This window comes from Arvicola amphibius, chromosome 3, assembly GCF_903992535.2.
Source record: "Arvicola amphibius chromosome 3, mArvAmp1.2, whole genome shotgun sequence".
NCBI lineage: Eukaryota > Metazoa > Chordata > Mammalia > Rodentia > Cricetidae > Arvicola > Arvicola amphibius.
Window position 1 is genome coordinate 53,171,114 of NC_052049.1, and position 21,658 is coordinate 53,192,771.

Here is a 21,658-nt window from a genome sequence, read left to right on the forward strand (position 1 = left end):
TTCTCGGGCATGCCTTTCTCTTCTGTAATAAACCATCTATTTCTGCCAGCAGAAAATAAATAAAACTATGTTAGGCATATTTCCTAGCCCGTCTTCCAGTAGGAAGATAGCTTTCATATTATTTATCTTAATTTAAAAGGAAACTTTATTTCTTTTCATCACAGAAATAAAAATAAAAACATGCAAGATTGACTTTTGTTTTCTAAAGAACAAAAACCACGACCCAACAATCCTCACACAAGAACTGAAGCAGAAGTCGGGAGTGTCTTGTGTGCATCGCAGGAGGTTGGGAAGCCTGCACAGGCTGGAGTGAGAGAGTGGAGGGGACTTCATAATAAGTCAGAAGTTAAAGCCGACAATGACAGTCTCACCCTTTCACAGCGTTGGGAACTCATGAACATTAGAGAAAACGCACAGGAAAGCAAAAGGACTGGGTCAGTTTGGCAGTGGAGAGCTTGCCCGCCAGGCACGATGGTTCAGTCTCCAGTGGAGGAGATAAAACAAACCACATAGGCAAACTCTGAAGCAAACAGATGCTCTCCTTTTCCCGAAAAGGCTTTGTTTTCTCTGCCACTGAGCAGCATCCCTGGGCAGACGCCGGGTTTGCATCAAGGGCCAGTATGATGACCTTTCTTCTGTCTGCCTACTTTAATCACCACCCTCCACGAGATGGACAGGATTTCTTAGGAAGAAGTGTAAACCTCAGCGTTCTCAACTGATTTACCCCATGTTCCACCCCTTTCTCTTGCTGTAAACAAAAACAAAAACAAAGCACACCTGCTTCTTGAGTAGCATTCACAACCTGATGCTGTCCCAAGCACAGAATAATCGGGCAGCTGTGAACAACGGCCTCCCAGCTCTGCGGAGGGCGGTCCTTCTGCAGTTGTCCCAGCATTTCAGCTCTGCCTCCCCTTTTAGCTTTCTACCTATTTCCATATTGGTGGCAAAGTTGAGGCCACAGGGAGAAGGAATATCCAGCCCCAGACCTCAAGGCCAGGTGCAGCAGGTTTGACACCCAAGCCATCCACGGCTTGTTTCACACAGAGCCTCTTCTGCTTCTGAAGAAGAAAAACAAAGCAAAACAGACCCAAATGGCTACCTTTTGAGTCTCATTTACCTCTGTAACTGATGACTGTGTGAGAAGGAACACACCAAATACAGCGGGAAGCTGTCTGCACGGCAAAGGTGTGCCATGATGTAGTCTGTGGTGACTCCTTGCGCTCACAGCCCTGTGGGTATGGGGCAATTCTTCTTATCTTTGCTTTCACTTGAAGCCACAGGCACCAGCAGTATACAGAGTGCAAATACGAGCCACACTTGCCACTGCCTCTCAGGACACAGGACCTGGATGCCTGATGGGGAGGCGGTACTCAGTCTGAGCACAGCAGCCGTATTTGGCTGGCTGGTTGTACAGCAGATCCTTAGAAATCAGAAGCAGCTGTAAGGAAGTGCCTGTCAAGGGAAGGCTGTGTCTACTGTGTCCAGTGCCCCACTCTACTCTTAAAAAGTTTTTCCTAGAAATCCAAATCCAGGAAAATAAGGTAAATTCTTAACAGCATTATAAAGGCATCTTAAGAATCCACCAAGTTATCATAAAACATAGATGTTGTCTGAGCAGCCTTCAGAAGCAGCCATGTCAGTATCAGAAGGATGCTATAAAAGGGGGACAAGGCTTTGACTCAAACCGATTAATCAAGCAGACCACCAGGGCATATGGTTATTTACTGACAAAGAAAACAATGCGTTATAAATTATGAATGCACTTATGAATACAGGAGTATTCCCCAGCCACAGGCCAGTGAGCCCACCTGTGTACGTTATCTTGTCCTGAAGGCACAGCGCCGAGGTTGGCAACATTTACAACCTTCTGGAGGATCATGGAGGGAGTGAAGTTCTGCGGGGCAGCGATGATGGTAGCAGAAGTCTCATTCATCCCAGTGAGTGTTCCTGTAACAGCAAAGGAACATTCCATTCAACTGGTCTTACTGTGAAAAGGATTTTAACAGCTTTAAGCTCACAGCCAAATTTTAAAACTTTTCTCAATGAAAGGGTGGAAGGGATACTACTTTAGAATTTAATGTATAATTACATAAAATTAAAATGATGCCAGTGTTTCTAAGACCAAAAAAAAAAAAAAAAAAACTTCATTGTGTAGGAGAATACATAAGATGTTGTATAAAAAAAAACAAACAGAACATTCTTCATAAATCTGATTTTAACTAGTGCAGGATAAAGCGCAAGCATTCTAAATAAAAAGTTTTTTACTTCAGCTCCTTTGAAAACGTAATGTGGGTCACGTAAACTGCCTTGCTCTTACTTGGGCGGGCACCTACTTAACATCATTAGCTATTTACCCTGTTCCTTCCAAGATCATCGCCACGCTGATTGACAGCAAATGCAGTAATCGAGCCCCAGTACCCAATAGGTGGCTTCCAAATGACACTCAGTGAGGGCTGCACTGACTGGAGGTTACTTAACAGTGATGCAGCTCTAAACTAGATCCAACCACAAAGCCATCTGTCTGGCCAACAGAACTAGAACCAAAGACACAAATGAGAGTTTCTGAATAGAGAAGTCTGATAACAGGAACAATGTGTATCACAAAATTCTAAATTCCTGGACCTTTCAAATAGTATTAGAGAAAGAAACTTAAGTGAAGTAAAATTACAGACAAACCCCAAAGTCAGTAAAAGACATACCATTAGCGTCAGGGCTTCATGTGGATATGTTCAGGCAACAAACTCAATAATAGACCAAACTCTTGGGAAAATATTGAAATTTAGCTCCTGGGCTAAAAACCAAAATGATTACAGTAAATGCCATCGACTTGCCTCTGTGACATAAGTCACGAACAATAATGGTGTCTATTCAACACAGCAACTTTTGGAGACATTTGATCAGGTGCACAGCACTATACACAGCACTGTACACAATTTATAAAATGCTTTTCAAAAAACGTGTGCACAGTCCTTCTCATTTAACCTCCAAGCCTATGTACGCACTTTAGTTATTTATTGCAGAGGAAATATGAACATTTTAAAAGTCCCTCTGCTAATAACACTGCACAAGACTGTACTCCCATCTATCAGATAAAAGCCAGAACCAACAAGGAGCACGGTTACTAACCACTCTCAAGCCCCAGGAACACTACGTTCTGTCTTAGGCCGTTTAACTTCAACATTAGGCAGAAGCTTTAACAACGACACAAGCGGCCAAACTGTGCTTTTAAGTGAAGCGCAGAGGCTGGCACAAGACCGCCGAGAGATGTGTGCACTCGTTTAGGGTTTAAACCGTCTCCATTAAGCTCTATTGAAGAGCAACCGCTAAATAAATGAATGCAACTATGTTTATGTTAAAAGCCTGTTTCCCGCAGCATGTAATTAAAGGAAATGCTGTACAAAGCCAGTACTTTTGTCAAGCTCCTGTAAATGGAAAGATGGATAGCACTCAGAGAAGTGAATGCATTGCTTCATATTTAACCTTAACACTCTTGTCATTAATGGTTTGTCTAACTTGTTCTATAAAAGACAAGGTACTGCTCCATTGAAGTAAAATTAAAAAAATCAACTAAACCATGCTTTTCAGAACAGAAGATTCATTATCGTCAGCTAATGTATTGGCATAAAGCAAAGTAACATCCTATCGAGTAAGGCACACATTCAATCTGCCTTCCCACCCCCTTTTATTTTTAACTCATGCTGTTTTATTGTTATAGGCAATTTGTACCACTCAGCATGACAGTGTAAACTGAATCAAGATTAATTTACATGCAAAAGAACACTTAGGAGAGCAGCATGGTAAGCAAATGTATTGTCTCGATTGCTGAGGTGGAAAGGAACCTGGAAGGGGAAAGAAAGGTGCTCTAATTAAGGGGCATCAAATATGATTGCTTGTGGTAGTTAAGGGCCAGAAAATAGCAAATGTCTGACCATTTAAGGAATTAGCATCTTGCGAGCTAGGAGCCTATAACATGGATGCATAAATCACAATAAAATTAAGCAAGCATTCTAGATTTCTTTCTTAAACCAGAGATTTTGCTTAATGAAAATGTATCTGGTATTCACAAATTAACAAGAAAGAAAAATATGCCACGGTGATCATTAATGTTGCCCATACATGTATAAAAGCAAAGGCTCGGGAGATACTAAAGTTATCAGAGGGAAGGGCTGGGCTTCATGGGAACTTAACAACATTTTGTTCAAGATATAAGACAGAATTTAATTTAGGCTAGGCTTATCGAATGAAATTAATAGCTAAAATGAAAATCAAGGAATGCAATGAAATCTTATTTGAAAAGATTTTTCTAAATTTTAGATTTGCAATTTAAATGGCAGGAAGAAGATGGTGAGGAGCAGCCTGGACTAAATCACTGGCTGAGTCTTTGAAAGGAAAACTAAAGAAACAAAACCCATTTTTAAAGTATACTTCCTAGTATTCAAAGGCTCTCACACATAGCCCATTAACTAATTGCAATGCTCCAAACTCGTAACAAATCACACATCCATCGAAGGCTCAATAATATGAACTCTATAACACTTTCAATATATTGGACAGGCCAGCACAGTCTGACTGAGCCCCTGGCCCACACCCATAGTTCTGACCACAGTTCAGCAGCTGAGAAGATGACGGGCAGGTGGTATGCTGAACAAAGCTTTGGCTTTAAGGAATATGAATGCAGCACGTCTGCTGGGACCGCTTCTAATATTTTGCATACTTTCAGTTTTGTTTATCTTTGGAATAAAATAAAACCATACCCCCCTCTCTTCTTTATAATTTTGAAATTAAATCCCAATGAATACATTTAATGTACTTTTTAAATCTGAAAATAGGTCCCATGAAATGAGATACTAATTATGTAAGTGTATTTATCAAAGTAAAAACAGGTTTTAAAGCTAGGATGTAACAAAACGTATGCACGTTTCCTCAATTTACTTCCATCTTACCTTTTAGCACTTTATACTGACAAAATATAAACAAGCGATTTTCATTTTGAGTTAGGGTTTCCTCTGGTGAGCCATCTTAAAGGGTCTTCTGTGAACGCTTAGCCCCCTTCCTGGATCAGGTTCACTAATCAATGTGTAAAGTTGTGGACTGAGACCTTTATTAGCAAACCCGCCGAAACCCGAAACTAAAAAGATGGCACTGAAAAAGCCTGTGGTGAATCTGCCAGCATCAAGTCCCACATCAAAGGGTGAATTCAGGAAGACAGAGCGAATGATACAGAAACGCCAAGAGACCTCGAGGATTTACAAATACTTCATATAAACACATTTTCAAATAGCTTTATTCAGAGTAGCCTTTCTGCTCTATTAAACATAGCAAACAGCTGCCAGATTTATTCAGACAAATAATCAACAACCATAGGAGTAAAATGGCAGAAGAAAAAGGAATTTTGGCAACAAGCCCACAGAGGACGGCGGCTAGTCTCCGTGTGCACCTCTCTCGTGCACTTGCGGTTCTGTATGGTTAGTCAGCGAAAAATCCCTCAGTCACAGCAGAGTACAAAACATCTGATTGAAATCGCAAGTATTCTAAACAAAAGCCGAGAGAGAGCAAGGGCATGCAGTGATCTGCAGTGCAGACTTGGGCTGCGTCCCGAAGGCAGGCAGGCAGGCTATCCCCTACAATGGGCACCTTCTTCCCTGGTGCGCCACTCACCTGGTTTTGCTGAGCAGATGTAAGGCAGAGGCAGGCTTTAGCCAGCAAAGGGCAGAACAGCAAACATGAGAATCAATTCATTTGTCATTGGAAAAAGAAAGCCACAGAGGTAATTTCTTCTACAGTAATACTCAACTTTTAAGAAGACAAATGCAAAGTTGGATTTAGTTATCCCTTTTTAAAAAACCAGGTGACAAGGTCTGAATGGGAAAGATTCTATATTGACAGTGTCTTCTGAGGTTTCCATGCTGGGGCACTTCTGTAACAGGTGTCTCTGAACCCACAGCCAGCAGGGCTGGAGTGAAATAAACACTCCACAAGCCAGGAAGCAGCTCTCCTAGGCTAGGGGTCCTGTGTGCACAGTACTTCCTGGAAGGCTGACGGCTACCACTGAACGACCTCCAGACAAAAGGATCTTTGATTATACCCTGCAGAGGCTCACATAAACTTTTACACATTGCTGATGACAGCATTTAAAGAAACACTACCTTTATGAACACTGTACTTAAGTATCTAAAATCAGTGTTTTTCCCTGTATCCAGAAAAAGACCCTCATTTTTATTAGAAAGCATGCTTGACTCTGGACAAGTACAACATTAATACCTACAGTCTGCTACAATATTTTCTTTGGTGTATATTTAAAAATCTTTCAGACCTAATTGAGTCAAAGTATTTCTTTAATAAAATTCAGTCAAAAGAAAATAGAGATTTTCAATAGTATAATTAGGACTTGATTCTGGAGGGTAAAGTGTGTAACTGTGTATATAAAAGCACATTAGGACATGGAAAGACAACTTTGTAACAACCTACAAACAAATGCAGACCTGAGGTTTGCAGTGGTAGGAAGAACATGAGCTCCTGGAAGTTAAAACACACGAGCACAGCACGAGGCTAAAAAACAACTCTTAGAATTGAATAACTGACTAGTCTATTGTTTTACAGACATATTCACTGATTTTCAGCCCTGCCAGGAATATACAGAAACACGTACTTTTAAAGTCTGAGTACTTTAGAACCAATGGGAAGACTGTGCGCTGCCTGTTGCTGGCTGGGCATGCATGGAAACCCCAGGGCCTGTTGGAGGCACAGGCACCTACTGTTTAGTGCAGAACTTTCTAGCAAGCTGCAGTCACCTCTCACCTCGCTCCTTCTTAAAGTCTTTCTCTGACATGGCCACAGGTAAAAGCAGTTCCCCAACAGGAGGCTGAATGTTGACGTTGAAGCAATCATCCTTGGTGCTAAGGAAAAAAAAATTCAAAGATGACCAAGTGCTTAAAAAGATCATACATTGAACCACTGCACCGTTTAACAGAAACAATTAAACTTGAACTTTTGATCTTTCAACTTCCACCTCCAGGAGCTGGTTATAGCTTGTGCCACCATACTTGGTTTATGCAGTACTGAGGACAGCCCAAGGATTCCTATACACAAAGTATACTATTAAATGAGCTACACCACCAGCCCCTCAGCATTTTAGTCTTCATTCTGTTGTTTTGTTTTTTTGAGATAGGGTCTTTTGTAATCCAGACTGGCCTTCAACTCCTCATGTTTCTGTCTCTACCTCCCAAGTACAGGAATTACAAGTATGTGCCACCATTGCTGGCTTTTGTTATTTATTCTTTATCTGCAATAAAATAAACACTGCACATTTGCTTCTTTATCTAATGTGTTTAAATTGTGTGTCTCTGTGTGTGCATGTGTGCACATGCATGCCAAAGTGTGCCAGTCACAGGACAACTGTATGGAATTGGCTCTCTTTTATGTGCCTTGCAGAGATCCGACTCAGGTCACCGGTCTTACTCCTTCACCAACTGAGTCATCTTACCAGCTCCAAACTTCCCTTTTAACTAAAAACATTATATTTTAATTGTGTCGTTCATTGACATGAAAGTTGTTTCAATTGACAGGCTGTGACAAATTTAAGAAAGTCACTGTGTTTCTAGTGTTAGATAGAAAACAACACAGAGTGTAACTGTTTCACTAGACTCGCTTTAGAGATGTCCAAGTCAGGCAGCTGGGGTTAGCTGATGAGAGCTGCCGATTAGGAGTGCATTTGGCTGCAGATAAACAGGAAGTCAGCAAAGAGTTTCTTGTGAAGCAGGTGCTTATTGTCTAGGATACCAGTCTTAGAGTTACAGTCACAAGCTCATAAAGTGGCTAAAGAAACCCCCAAGGACCCAGATTTCTCTAGTTTCCAGTCCACCACCCACAGGATGCTGGCTTTCCTCATGGTTGCCAGATGGCTGCTGAATCTCCAGGTACCACTTTTATATTCCAGTTGAGGGAACGCGATGATGAAGTGATGACTCAACGAGCCAACCAAATCTGTTCCTTCTTCTGAGGCGGGGAAGCAAAAGCTTCCTGAGCTGCCTACAGAGGGACTGGATCGCAATGGGCAAGGGAAGGTGACTAGGATATAGATACAATATATTACTAGGTGAAGTTAGGGTGATACAATATATTACTAGGTGAAGTTAGGGTGAGAAAGGAAAAACAGAAGAAGAGACATGAAATCCACTTACATTTATGTTACTACTGATTTTTTTCTTCCTGGTGCTAGGGGCCAAACCTAGAGCCTGATACATACTAGACAGTGCTCCACCACTAAGTTTGCTAACTGCTTCCCCACTCTCAGACAATCTATTCATGTAAGCTACCTTATGTTTTCCCACAAATGAACTGTTCAAGACAAACCAGTAAGGCCTGTTTATGTGTTAACCCAACATTCACATAACAAAGCTGTGATCTTATCTACTGTGACATGGGACCCTAACCCAAGTCCGGTGGGATGGAGCAAAACTTCCTGTGTTCAGAATGTTCAGATGTGTGCTAGGCTATGTGGAAAAGGTGCACCCTAGCTGGTATGTTCAGCAGGAGTGGAGGGAGGAGAGAAAGCCTTGCACCTAGGCTTGTGTTTTGGGAATCGTGTGCATGCATGAGGCCAATGGCACAGAGCAGAGGGCTTTCTAGACAGCATGCCCACTCACGCCAGTTCTCTATGGAAAGCTGCAGTTCATGGCTGCTGTCTGGCCTCTTCACTGAAGTATGCGGGCACATGCATGGCCAAGTACTTTATTCACAGAACCAACACAAAGCACTTCCAAGGTTTAATTTTTAAAGATTCCTTTCTATTTCTGTCTGTGTAAGCATGTGGGTACCCAAGAGGCCAGACGAGAGCATCAGGTCCCCTGGAGCCACCTGATGGTGCTTGGAATGGAACTCAGGTCCTCTGGAGGAAACAGCAAGTGCTCTTAAACTCTACGCCATCTTGCTAGTCCAGTTTCAATGTTTCTTTAAGCAACGACAAACCATTGGGGACCTTAAGCACTGATCCCATCTGTAAACTAGAAACTGGGGAGGAGTGAGCACCCAGCTGGGGAGAGATCACTGAAGTCTGGTGGAGGCGGCAGGTGGTCTTGGCATTTACTGTGTATTTTACTCATTAAATCTGAGCAATGAGCCTATGGTGCAGGAAGAACATTGGAGAGGCTGGGGGTGTGGCTCAGGGATAGAGTGCTTGCTGGCATGATTAAGGATTTGGGCTTGAGTGCCAGCAACATCCAAAACCAAAACCCCAAAAAGAATTTAATCAACATGGCCAAGGGACACACAGCCAAGTGTCTCGGCCTCAAAGCCCACTTCTCTGGGTTGGGAAGTATTTACAATGGTTTAGAATTAGAAGAGACAGACTGAGTGATGGATGGCAGAGTCTTTGAACTTTACACTGAGAACAACTGGGTGAATGACGGCACATTAAAGAGGAATCTGGATTCCACACAAAGTAACTTGGCTTTAATTATCTCATACTCTGAGGTGTCCAGGAGACAATTAAAAATGCAAATTAGGAGGGGCAAGAAAAGAAGGTGACGTGCAGGTGCCGAGAAGGGTGTGGTGCAGGGTTGTGGACAACAGGGGAAGGAAGGGTGGCTCCAAAGGGAAGCCAGATCCACAGGGGAACCTAAGCTGAGAAGCGCTAGTGCTCACGTAACCAAGATGGTCAGAGGGAGGGGCACACAGGGCAGCGAGGTCCGAGGAACAGTAGAGCGTGACCAGAGAAGCATGGAAGGCATGGAGCTTCCTGGGCAGGAGATGAAAGGAGCCATGGAAGGCAGACAGGGGCTCCTGCTAGAGCATCATCTTTTTTTTTTTCTCCTTCCTTTTTGGGTTTTTTCAAGACAGGTTTCTCTGTGTAGTTCTGGCTGTCATGGAACTTACTATGTAGACCAGACTTACCTCGAACCCAGAGATCCACCTGCCTCTGCCTCCCAAGTGCTGGGATTAAAGGTGTGCGCCCCCACAGCCTGGCTAGAGCAAGGTCTTACTGATGACTCTAAGCACTAGATGAAGGGTTAGCCTGAGAACACACAGGAAAATCATGCTTGGAGCAGGACACCCAGCCCAATGGAAGGGATGGCTAACTCATTAAGGGAGATGTGTAACAGTCCATAAAGGAGTAGGTGTGCACACGGCACAGTATATGAACTGTTATGTAATGTTTAAGCTAATGAAACAGAAAATTAACCTTTCAAGGTGCTAGTTATACCAGTATTCTACAAAACAGAAGGCACAGGGCAATCTAGTGAGGATAATTCCTACTAATTAGTTTATACCTTTAATTTTGTGCCATATTTTCTTTATCTTAGTAGATAAACAATGTCAGCATGGGCTCGAGAGGTGGCTCACATGTTAAGAGCACTGGCTGCTCTTTCAGGGATCCTGAGTTCAATTCCCAGCAACCACATGGTGGCTCACAAACATCTGTAGTGAGATCTGGTGTCCTAGCATGCAGGCATACATGTAGGCAGAACACTGTATCATAATAAATAAATCTTTAAAAAGTCACTATACAAAAATCTATGCTTATATATACACGTGTATATTCACATATGCAAAAAACAAGCACTCATCCAAGGGATGCACAGCCAAAATTTTACTAAGAGAGGCATGTACATAACTTCAGAGGTAGAGGACCAGGACAGAGGTACTGTGCTATCTGTAACTCTCTTTACAGTAAGAAAAGTGCTCTCCCAGGGCTCCAAGGTGGCTCTGCTGCAGGGATGGGTGGGAGTGGTGCACAGTGGGGAGGGAGGAGGGGAGGAAGATGGTTTCTCAGTTCTCTGGGGTCAGGGAAGTACTCTTGAATGGTTTCTCCTAGTGACACACAGTATTTCCTTTCTGACTCAGAGAGGACGGCTCTGGTACTCTCGTGGGCATGGCTAACGTGCATGGATCAGATATCAGCTAATTCACCACCCAAGCAATGTGCTCACTTGTGGGTTATCCTTGGGGGATCTGAAAATCAGGGACACAGCCATGGGGAAAGGGCTCAGGTGATTTCTTTCTTTTTGATTTGTTCTAGGAAACTTTCAATCATAGGGTTGCTTTCTGTGAAGTTCTAATACAGTCGGTCTTTTTTATTCTCATTCATATTTTTCTGTAAAACAATTAACTTCATCTAAACATCCCAATACACTAGAAAAGTATATAATGTATTATTTTAAATTTCTGAAAATCTCTTCTTTTACTTTCTCTTTCCAATCTTGGTCTCCTTTTTCTTCAGTAACACCAGCTCAGTTTTCTTAACAATACATTCCACAACCACTTTTATTCTCTCTAGTACACCCACCATATGAACGTACAGGCCACCCTTTCCTTTAGTTTCCGTGTCGTCCTCGCTCAGGTAGGGCTCTTATCAACAGTTGAATTTTAGGCGTTAGCTGTTTACTAAGGGTGATGTGACTTGGGAAAGCTAGTGGGTGAGAACTGCACTGGAGCTACTCCTCAGGGAGGAGAGGCTCGCATGTCTTAGGGAGCTAACAAACTTCCAGGCTTAGGAAGCTCAAGAAACTTAAGGGGCTCAGAGAGTTACAAGAGTCACAGGGCTCCACCCTGAAGTTACACAAGCAGCCAACTGCTGGGGGAAGAGCTCCCCACAAGTTGAGCAGGAGCCCCAGCAATGCAGCTGGAGGACATTTAGGCTTCCTAGCGATGCAGCTGATCTTGCATCACCCAAGCGCCTGTAGTCAGTGACCCCTCAACTGTGTGATTCTGTAAGTGACCCCAGAAAACACGCTGGCTCCCCAATAACACAGGTAGCAATTGTTCCCTTGGCCTGCTGTTAGCTGTTAGTTAGTACTCTTGCCAGGTGAAGAGATATTTGCTCGTGTCTCCTCAGGAAGAGGCACACACAGGTATGTATGCCCTCCCCTTCCCCTCTAGCTATATTATTTAGTTTCCTATTTAGCGCACTTATTCCCAGTTCAATTTAAAAAGACCCAAGTTTTAATAACTCCTTTATTTCCTTCCTTCCTTGGGGTTATCAATGATCTTAGTGACAATATTTACTATTTTAAACCATATTTAAATTGCTGTTTGACATCAATCAATTTCAACACACGACAAGGACAAGGTACTCACTCCTTCACACACTGGTCCATGAGGAGATTCTGTGTTTAGTTGATGATTACACTATTTTTGATATTATATCAATACTTATTTACACACACCAATAGTGTGAAACTTTCTACTTTTGCTTCCCCCCTCTCTTCTGCTCTGTCTTTTTCTGTATCAGATTTAAAGGATAATTCTATCCTATTTCTTTGAGTGACATTTTTTTTTGGTTTTTTTTTTTGGAATTTTTTTTTGGTTTTTTGAGACAAGATTTCTCTGTAGCTTTGGATCCTGTCCTGGAACTAGCTCTTGTAGACCAGGCTGGCCTCGAACTCACAGAGATCTGCCTGCCTCTGCCTCCCGAGTGCTGGGATTAAAGGCGTGCGCCACCACCCCCAGCTTGCATTGTTCTTTTTTAGGGAAGCTGGGTTTTGCTGTTGTTGTTTTTTAACTGTAGAAGCTATTGGGATAGTGTTCAAGTTTTCAGCAGAATGTGGTCTTTTTGAATCTTTCACTCTCATCTTGTTTGTCCTTTGGTAAGCCTTTCAATTTGATATTTGTTTCTTTTGTTTTGGAAATTGCTTTTCTATAACTTATTTCTTTTTCTCTCCTTCTATATCTCCTTTATTTCCTAGTCTCCTACCCCGCGTTTCTGTTCTCTATTCCAGTTAGTTCCTGGCCCCGTCTTCCAGAGCACCAATCTGTAATCAGCTGTGTCCACTCTACTGCGCATCTGCTCCCTTCAGAAGCCTCCGGGCTTTGTGTCATCTTCAGCCTTCTCCTTTACATTGCAGTCTTCAGCTCTCTCCGAAGCTTGGCCATCCCCGACTGTGCAGTTATTTTTGTAACAGAATATAGCTAGTTCTACTATACATCAGCTATGACACCTTTTCTCCAATGCCTCAAGTTTACTAACCTGTAAAATGGGGACAATAATAAGTTAAGGACCAATGTGGAAATTAAACCAATGGACACCTGTAAGTGTTTGGAGCAGCAATGAGCATATTCTAAGTACTTAACACACACTAGCAATTACTATCATGGTAGATTGGGGGATGGGGTTCATGAAGTGAGTGAGACACAGACCGGTGACATGGGCATAAACCGAGGAGGCAGGAGGGCAGCACAGACTGAGGCTGCTTTCCCTCAGCCGTCTCAGGGATCTGAGACTGCTACCTTCTAGGACACAACAGCACTTCATTCCAGCCCTCATCATTCTGCTTCCCTGAAAACAACTCGAGCCCCCTGCTCCTGTGGCCCTCACGTGCATACAGTCCTTCCAGGCTGCGTCACTGTTCCTGCAATGGTGCCTCAGGCCTCAGCCAATGTCTGCTCTTTAACCCCCGGGGGCTTCCGGGAGCCTCCTAACTTCCCTTCTCACACACCGCTGCCTGCTCGCTTTCCCAGACTTGCCTCTCACAGGAGTGTCTGGTCACTGGATACCCAGCTGCTCCTATTTGATCCTAAAGCCCAATGACTCTTCACAACTTCTGATCAGTCAGCTAATGGCATTCTCTCTTTTCTCCCTCTGTCTCTGAATCTATTTCTTTGTCCCTTTAAAGAATGATTTTTCTTTTTAGTGGATTTTGGACAAAAACAGTGGTGAAGTGCTGTCTTGTAGGTAACTTAAGCCACAAGGTATTATCTTTGATACAGTCCTACACACTTACCACCAGGATGGGGACTTGTTTATGCAGTATTCATTTGATAGATCAATTGATACATATTTTAATCAAGAATTTATTTTGGTAATGATTGGAAATACAAAGTAAAAGGGGGTTGCTACAAAATACATAAGACTAAGTATGCATATCATTTCTCTCTCACCCCTCATCCACCTCATCGTAGCGAGACAGAGTTAATCTAGAGCAGAGCGGCACCACTTCCCCCGTCCTCATCCTTCTCATAACAGAAAGAGACCTAGGTGCTTCAGTCCACATTCTCGGCATTTCCAAAGGCTTGTTATCAAACATGCTCTTATTACCCGCAATCTGACATATTGATTTATATAATGTATTTCAGGCAAAAAACAAAAACAAAAACCTTAATACCAGCCACACTTACTCTTCCCCTTCTTTCTACTGAACTACCAAGACGACTACAGCAAAAGGTGCCACTTACTATGCAAAAGGCACAGCCAGTGACTGGCACCGAAGACCGATTGATCTGCCCATTACCACATCTCCCCGCCCCCACTAGCACTGCTATGAAGCTATTGATCGAAACACTGCCGATCGGTTTCCATCTTCTGATTTTGGGCAGGCCAATTAAGAAAGTGAGTAATTGTGATTACACTGCTTCAGGATCAATTACACTTGATGTAAGACAAAGTGCTCTTTTTGAAACATACAAAAAATAATTTTTGATTTTGCATGCTTTTGTGAAAGATGAAATATAAAATAACTTAGTAATTTGCACCTTCACTGCAGAAAATATATTAATGTGTTTATAACAGATAATTGCTCTGTGAGATACATTTGTCATTTTTCTAAAACTAATTTAAGAGACATTGAAAGAATACTACTTAATATAGGATAAAAATCAACACTACAGTGTGTATTTTTCCCTAAAAGGTCTTGGCTAACTGTAGAAGACAAAATACAAATGTGGTCCAATTCACTATAAAAGAAGTCTTTGTAATTAAGAAAAAATGGAAAAAATAAGAGCACATCTGATTATAAATTGGTAAGATAAAGGAGTATTTTAGGTTTTAATTTTGGTCTAATTTGATGTACAAGTTTTGTCATTGGGTTCACACTGTTGAGATTATTAAAATGAATATACCTCTGGTGTTGGAAGCAAATCTATTTAGAGTGGTGTTACTCATAGCCTGTGTTCAGTAATATTGATCTGTGCTGTTTGTCTAATAGAAAAATAATAAACAATTACTAGGCAATGTTGAGAAAAGTAATCAGTTTTTATATATCACTAATAAAGCAGACCTCCCAAAACATAAAGGTGATGATCTGCATAAAATCAATGTGCACACAGCAACGTTCATATTCATCACTGCCGGCTCATGGCAATAAAAGAAACAGCACTGGGCTAGAGTTTCTGGGAAAATGACAAAGAAAGGTTTGCTACATTTACTCTACACATTTACTTTAAAGGGTTTCTGTCCTCACTTGCAAAATTTAAATCATAACAAATTCTATCCTAAGCTGGCTAAAATTCAGATACATAAAATATTTCAATTTTTAAAGAAAAACAAGTAACTTCCACTAAAAACCAAGTCACGCCCTGAATCAGAAAAACCTAAGAAGGAACTCAAGGGTAACTCAGTTGCACTAGCTTTGCTCTGGAGTTCATCAGCATAAACACTACATGAAAGCACTAAAGCCTCAAACTGAAAGACTGCCGTATCATTTGGTATGGCACCTTAACCAACTCTGTAAATGTACTCAGTTTGTAAGAGGAGGAAAGCATATGGGTCTAGAATCAATATTCTCCTCAAGAAACTCATTGTATCTCAAACTGACATCTTGCTTCAAAAAGAACCTTCTCTGGGTTATTCAGTAATATTATTAAACTGTCTATTTCTCCTGAATTTTCTAAAACTATAGTATTAAAATAAGAAAGAAATTAGCAATAGCCTTGTCCTTTAACCAACAAACCATGGATTTCAACTGCATATGGCAGGCTGTAAACACAGGTGTGTAAGACAAACTAAGCACAGTCCCAAACAGTACACATGCATACGCAACTATTCCAAGGCACGGTCAAACAAAAACACAGTTGTTTAAATGTTTGGTCTTACAGGCAGTAGAAAAACAGAAGAACAACTGAACTTACCACAGCTGGAAACAGGCAGTCTGTGTCGAATCACAGAAGTCAATACCCACTGAGACAGTGACAGATCTCTCAGGTTCCAGAGAGTCTAGGGAAGAAGGAAATTTTGATATGAAAACCTGGAGGATGTGAAAAAGAGGCAAAGAAAACACTGTATGTTCATGCCATCTTTGGTTAAAAAAGACAGATTTAGCCAGGTGATGGTGGTGCACACCTTTAATCCCAGCACTTGGGAAGCAGAGGCAGGTGGACTTCTGTGAGTTCAAAGCCAGCCTCATCTACAGGACAGCCAGAGCTACACAAGGAAACCCTGTCTCAAAAACCTATTAAATAAATAACAGCTGGCAGTGGTGGTACAAGCCTTTCATTCCAGCACTCAGGAGGCAGAGACAGGCAGATCTCTGCGAGTTTGAGGCCAGCTGGGTCTACAGAGCTAGTTCCAGGACAGGCTCCAAAACTACAGAGAAACCCTGCCTTGAAAATAAATATAAATAAATAAATAAATGAATGAATGAATGAATGAATGAATGAATAAATAAAATTTAATGATGGCTCATAAGAGAATTTAAGAATATTAAAGGAAACTATAAACTCATGTCGCTGAAGTTACATTCTTCCATGTTAACTCTGAGCATTCTCCAAAGAACACACTATACCTATTTGTTTAAGAATCTTTTTTCCTTAATTTTAAAGTCCACTGTTTAAGTAACTATATCAGTGTTGGGTGTTACCATATTTTTCATGCATTCATGTCAACATATTGGTTAATCAATTTCTCATTGCCTTTTTCTTCAATTCTTTAAACAGTTCTGCCTCCTGTTTTCATGTCACATAAATTCTACTGCATATTAGATTCTGTTAAATTCCCTTGCCTTTTCCTGCTGTAGTTTAAATGAGAATTGTCCCATAGACTCATATATTTGAATATCTGCTCCCCTGTTGGTGGAATTGTTTGGGAAGGATTAGGAGATGTGGCCTCATTGGAGAACGTATGACACTAGGGATGGGTTTCGAGGTTTCAAAAGCCCATACCATTCCCAGCTCATACTCTCTTCCTCTGCCCCCTACTTGAGGATAAGATGCTACTCTCACCACCACTGCTCGCTTGTCTGCTACCATGTTCCCTGCTGTGACAACCATGGATTCTACTATGCTCTGAATTGTTAGCCCCAAATTAAAAGTTTTGCTTTAAAGTTGCTTTGGTCATGGTGCTTAGCACAGTGATAGAAAAGTAACCAAGATATTTCTCTTTTTCTTTTTAAGAAACAAAGCATTATTTTCTTATGATTCTGAAGGCGCATTTCTGAGATAAAGGTGTAGGTGGTGTTGGTTCCTTCCTACATCACGTTCCTTGGTTTGCAGATGGCTGTCTCTTCATGGCTTTCTCTGGGTGCTAAGATGGGTCTGGGGTCTATCTAAACTTCGTCCTCTCATAAGAACAACAGTTTGATTAGAGTCCACCTGTGAGGACCAAGATATCTCTTAAAAGATCTCTTCTTCTCCACCCACAGTCCCCTTTCTGTCATGATCTACCCACCCCTCCCACACAGACACACACACACACACACACATACACACACACACACAAAACCACGCCAAATGAGTACAAACCAGAGATATGAATCTTGTTGTTTAATGTAATAATCTTTAGTTTCATCCATTTTCCTACAGATGTTCTGCCCATTTCTCTTTACAGATGAGAAAAATTCCATTGTGTGCATGTCCTCATTTCTGTTTACAGGCATCTCGACTTGTTCTACTTCTTGGCTACTGTGAACAGTGCAGAAAACCATGCATGTGCAAGCGCTTCTGCAATGTGCATGTGGAGAGTCCTGCAGGTAGTGTTTTCTGAGGACACACTGGCCTTCATATCAGCTGCACACATTCACACCCCAGCAGTGCACAGTGCTCTCTCCGTGCCCTCCCACATTGTCCTGATGAAGTCATTCTGAGGAGAGGTGGAATGTCAAAGCAGTTTTAATTTGCATTTCCCTGATGACTAAGGGTGTTGGATACTACTTCTTCTTTTGAGAAATGAGGCACACATTTCCTAGACTATCTTCATCTACATAGGCAGTCGATGTTTTTGTTTTTGTTTTGTCTTCTTTTTTTCTTAATACAGAGTCTAGCTCTGTAGCCTGGGCTGGTCTTGAAGTCTATATAGCTCAAGCTGGACTAGAATTCACACACGGAAATTGTTGAGCTTTTGAAATGCATAAAAGCTGCTGAATACTTAGATATAAAAAGATAAATTTAAACAATGATTTAAAAAAACCAACTTAAAATGCAAACTGAAGTAAACTGGGATAATGGCATTAAGTTGTGAGCACTTCTCCAACAGAGCTGGTACCACTAGAAAAAACAGGTCTAACTGCATTACCCAGGGACTTAGCAAGGTGAAGTTACTGGCTGGGTTCAGCTGTCTTGAAAAGTAATAAAGTGGCACTTATATATATTTGAAAATTCTGAAGCTTCAATCAACGAACCAAGTATGGGAAACAAGTATATGAAGATATAATACTGTTTTTTTTCCCCTGGGGGGTGGCAAAAAAGACAAAAATTACAAATTTTCATTCTACTTAAGATATCTTAAAATCATAGGACATCCTAAATATGTATGAACATATATATATAGGGCACATTTAAATAGAAAACATCTCCTTTTGATTTTACTTTGCTCAAAGTTTTTAGAATAGTTGCAATTACATAATACAACACATTTATATCTACCTATCTGCTTTAGGTACATCATATCATTATATTTTTGCAATTACGCTTACTTCAGTAGACAAACATCTAGGGTTTGCTGGTACGCTGGATTGGCCCCTTAACGCTTACCACAAACAGAGTTGAAGGTAGATACAGGACAAAGAATAATTCAATAAGCTGCTATATAAAAATTATATTTATTTCTCACAGGCTCAACACGACCTGTGTTTGAGACACATTTTAAAATGTTATTGGTTTTGCTGTGTGGTATCTGTTAATTTTCTGATTCTAGTTTGAATTTCATTTGCTTATGTAACTTACATTTTACTGGACAGCTATTAGGCCACTGCAAGACCTGCTGTTTAAATCTTTGGTGATCATTGTTTCTCATTATTTCCATATAATCTCTCTCTCTCTCTCTCTCTCTCTCTCTCTCTCTCTCTCTCTCTCTCTCTCTCTCTCTCACACACACACACACACACACACTCTAGACCTGCACACGTCATCAGCTCACAGCTGTTAGTCTTGTTACATAGTCTTTTCTCCTTCCCAAGCAGAAGACGGGGCCCAGGTAAACAAGCACTCTAGTTCTGAGTCAGATCCCGGCTATCCTTTAGTGAACCCCTAATTCATTCTTCTGCACTATAAACACACTGTGGCTTGGTCTTGTTTGTATCATACACCACAGTGGGTAGCAATTTCTGTCACCTCTCAAACACGACTGCACTCACAATTCAGAACTCCTGTATTTCATATTGAGGGAGTGATAGCTCTCAAGATGCCCCATTGTTAGCACTCTGGCACTGCTTGGTTCTGAGTATTATGATAATGAGCTGGGAGCTTAGTGATATGCTAATTCTGGAGGACAGTTCACCATCAATGGCATGTTTTACTATATGAATGCTTCAAAAACAAAATAATTAGCAAAAATTATTCATATAATGGATTTTTACAATATCTGGACACTATTTCTGTACTTGCTATTGTGCAATGGAAATCGTCTAATGCTAGTCCTTATGTCTGTCTTCTCAACCACCTCTTAATTCTCTTATATTCTTAATCTCTTTGGAAAACTATGCAAATAAGTTCTAATATTCTTTCTTACAAGGCATCCAGCTACCCACTAATGGAAAGGAATCCAGGGATTTAAAGGTAAACTCAAACACATTGGTGACTAATAAGAATACTGTCAGGTCCGTTAAGATGGGCACACATTTAATGAACAAAACATCTTGATGCCCTTGAAAACTAAATATTTGGTTTTGCTGCATTCCTCAGATGACTTTGGAGGGCTATTTTAGATATAATCACACACCATCATTGGCTGTAATCTATTAGTGACAGGTCTGGGTTGTGTTACACACACAGAAAAGAATTCTTTACCTTAAAAGCATTCAATCGATGCCCGAAAATGAATGAAATATCGTAGTCATAAAATTTTTTCTCAGAATGAAAAGCCTATAAGTAGTACTGAGACACAGCATTCATATTTTAATGCCGCATTAACGTCATACTATGAAATTTATTGTATTTATTTCTTCTATTCTACATAGGCCAATAAAAGGTCAACTCATCAACTCATTATGCCAGCCCAAGGAAGCATTAATACTGTTCTACTGTTTTAACCTTTGGATAACATTTCCAGCCACAGACAACCCATACATCAGCTACTCGACATTGCTTAACTAAACTAATTTTTAAACTAGGTAAAAAGGGTTAGGTTGCAGGCATTTAAAAAAATCATAAATTGGCATATTCTGTAATTCCATGGCAACATCTCAAATTTGCAAAAATAATCCAGTAAAAATTAGGACAATGTGTACTATTTAAATTTTCTTAATTATCAAGGCATAAAATACTAGCATTCGGTAAGGTCTGAACAGACTAACTCCATTTTGTCTTGGTTGTTTATGAAAATCTACGAGGCTTTGCATTAGAAACCATTATCTCCCTTGTAAAAAAAAAAAATCACACAAAAAACAAAATGTTGTTGTTTACAAAATGCCTCATGGGAAGTCCCCCAGTGTGGGGTTATATGTAGAAAACAGAGTAGTTATGTGCAACAGAGTAAGGAGGAAAACTCAGACCTTGTCCTGGTCCAAGGGTTTACTCCCAGGAAATGCCAGAAAATGGAGCTGATACTTCAAGGCCCTTTTTGTTTCTTTTAGATAGAATCTGAACAGCTCAGAACACCCTCTGTAGCTGAAGGTGACCTTGACCATCTGATTCTCCTACCACCATGTCCTGTGGGTTTATGCAAGACTTCTGGGGTTATATGCATTGTCTTGTATACACCCCAGACCGTCACAAATTCACATCATTTTTCAATGGAGATTTTGGCTGAAGCTTCTCCCATCTACACCTTAGGACTGTTTCCACTCATACAAACTAAACATTTTAAGAAAATACTTAAAAATGACAAGGGGTACAATAGAAGACACTGGCACTATGATGGGCATCTGGGAAGTGCATGTTGTGTGAGAGGTAATCAGGGCCCAATGGCACATACCTCCTGCATTCAGAGACGAGGGCCACCACTGCCAACTGTATACAGAGACTAGGCCCACCACTGCCTGCTGCATTCAGAGATGAGGGCCACCACTGCCTCCTGCATTCAGAAATGAGGGATACTACTGTCTGCTGCATGTAAAGTACACTACTGCTGCATCTTATGCATTACTATTAAAAAAAATGAGGTTTCCCTTTTCTATTTTTTGAGCATGAAAGCATCTTGATTCCTAAATGGCAGTAATAGATTAAAGGCAGACTGATTTTCCTGCGTTTAACACAATAAGTTATCTAAGACGAGGGGAGGAAGAAAAATGAGCAGGAGAGGTGAGAGAAGGTAATGCAGAGAGGGGAGACAGATGGCAGTTTTGATTCCTCAGACCCATCCTCTTATCACTACTGGGTTAGGATGCTAGGACCTGATTCACTAAGGGCAAAGAAATGTATTTCTCTTACACGATAAATTCAGTCAAAGAAAAGGAAAATGGCTGGGAATATAGCCCGGTAGTAGAACACTGGCCTAGGATCCTGGGGAAGATACCAACAAAAACATGTACGTGCACGCGTACACACACACACACACACACACACACTGGGTCACTCT

The 21,658-nt window shown here is 41.1% G+C and overlaps 1 protein-coding gene across 1 annotated transcript in view; it reads right to left on the reverse strand.

The window, feature by feature from the left end:
* Positions 1-21,658, reverse strand: part of Ap3b1 (adaptor related protein complex 3 subunit beta 1) — a 222,170-nt gene that overhangs the window by 9,668 nt on the left and 190,844 nt on the right. The window contains exons 24-26 of the mRNA XM_038321892.1: positions 15,841-15,925; positions 6,799-6,896; positions 1,809-1,947 (exon numbers count right to left, since the gene is read on the reverse strand). Coding sequence (XP_038177820.1) covers positions 1,809-1,947; positions 6,799-6,896; positions 15,841-15,925 — 322 coding nt within the window. The remainder of the gene's footprint in view (positions 1-1,808; positions 1,948-6,798; positions 6,897-15,840; positions 15,926-21,658) is intronic.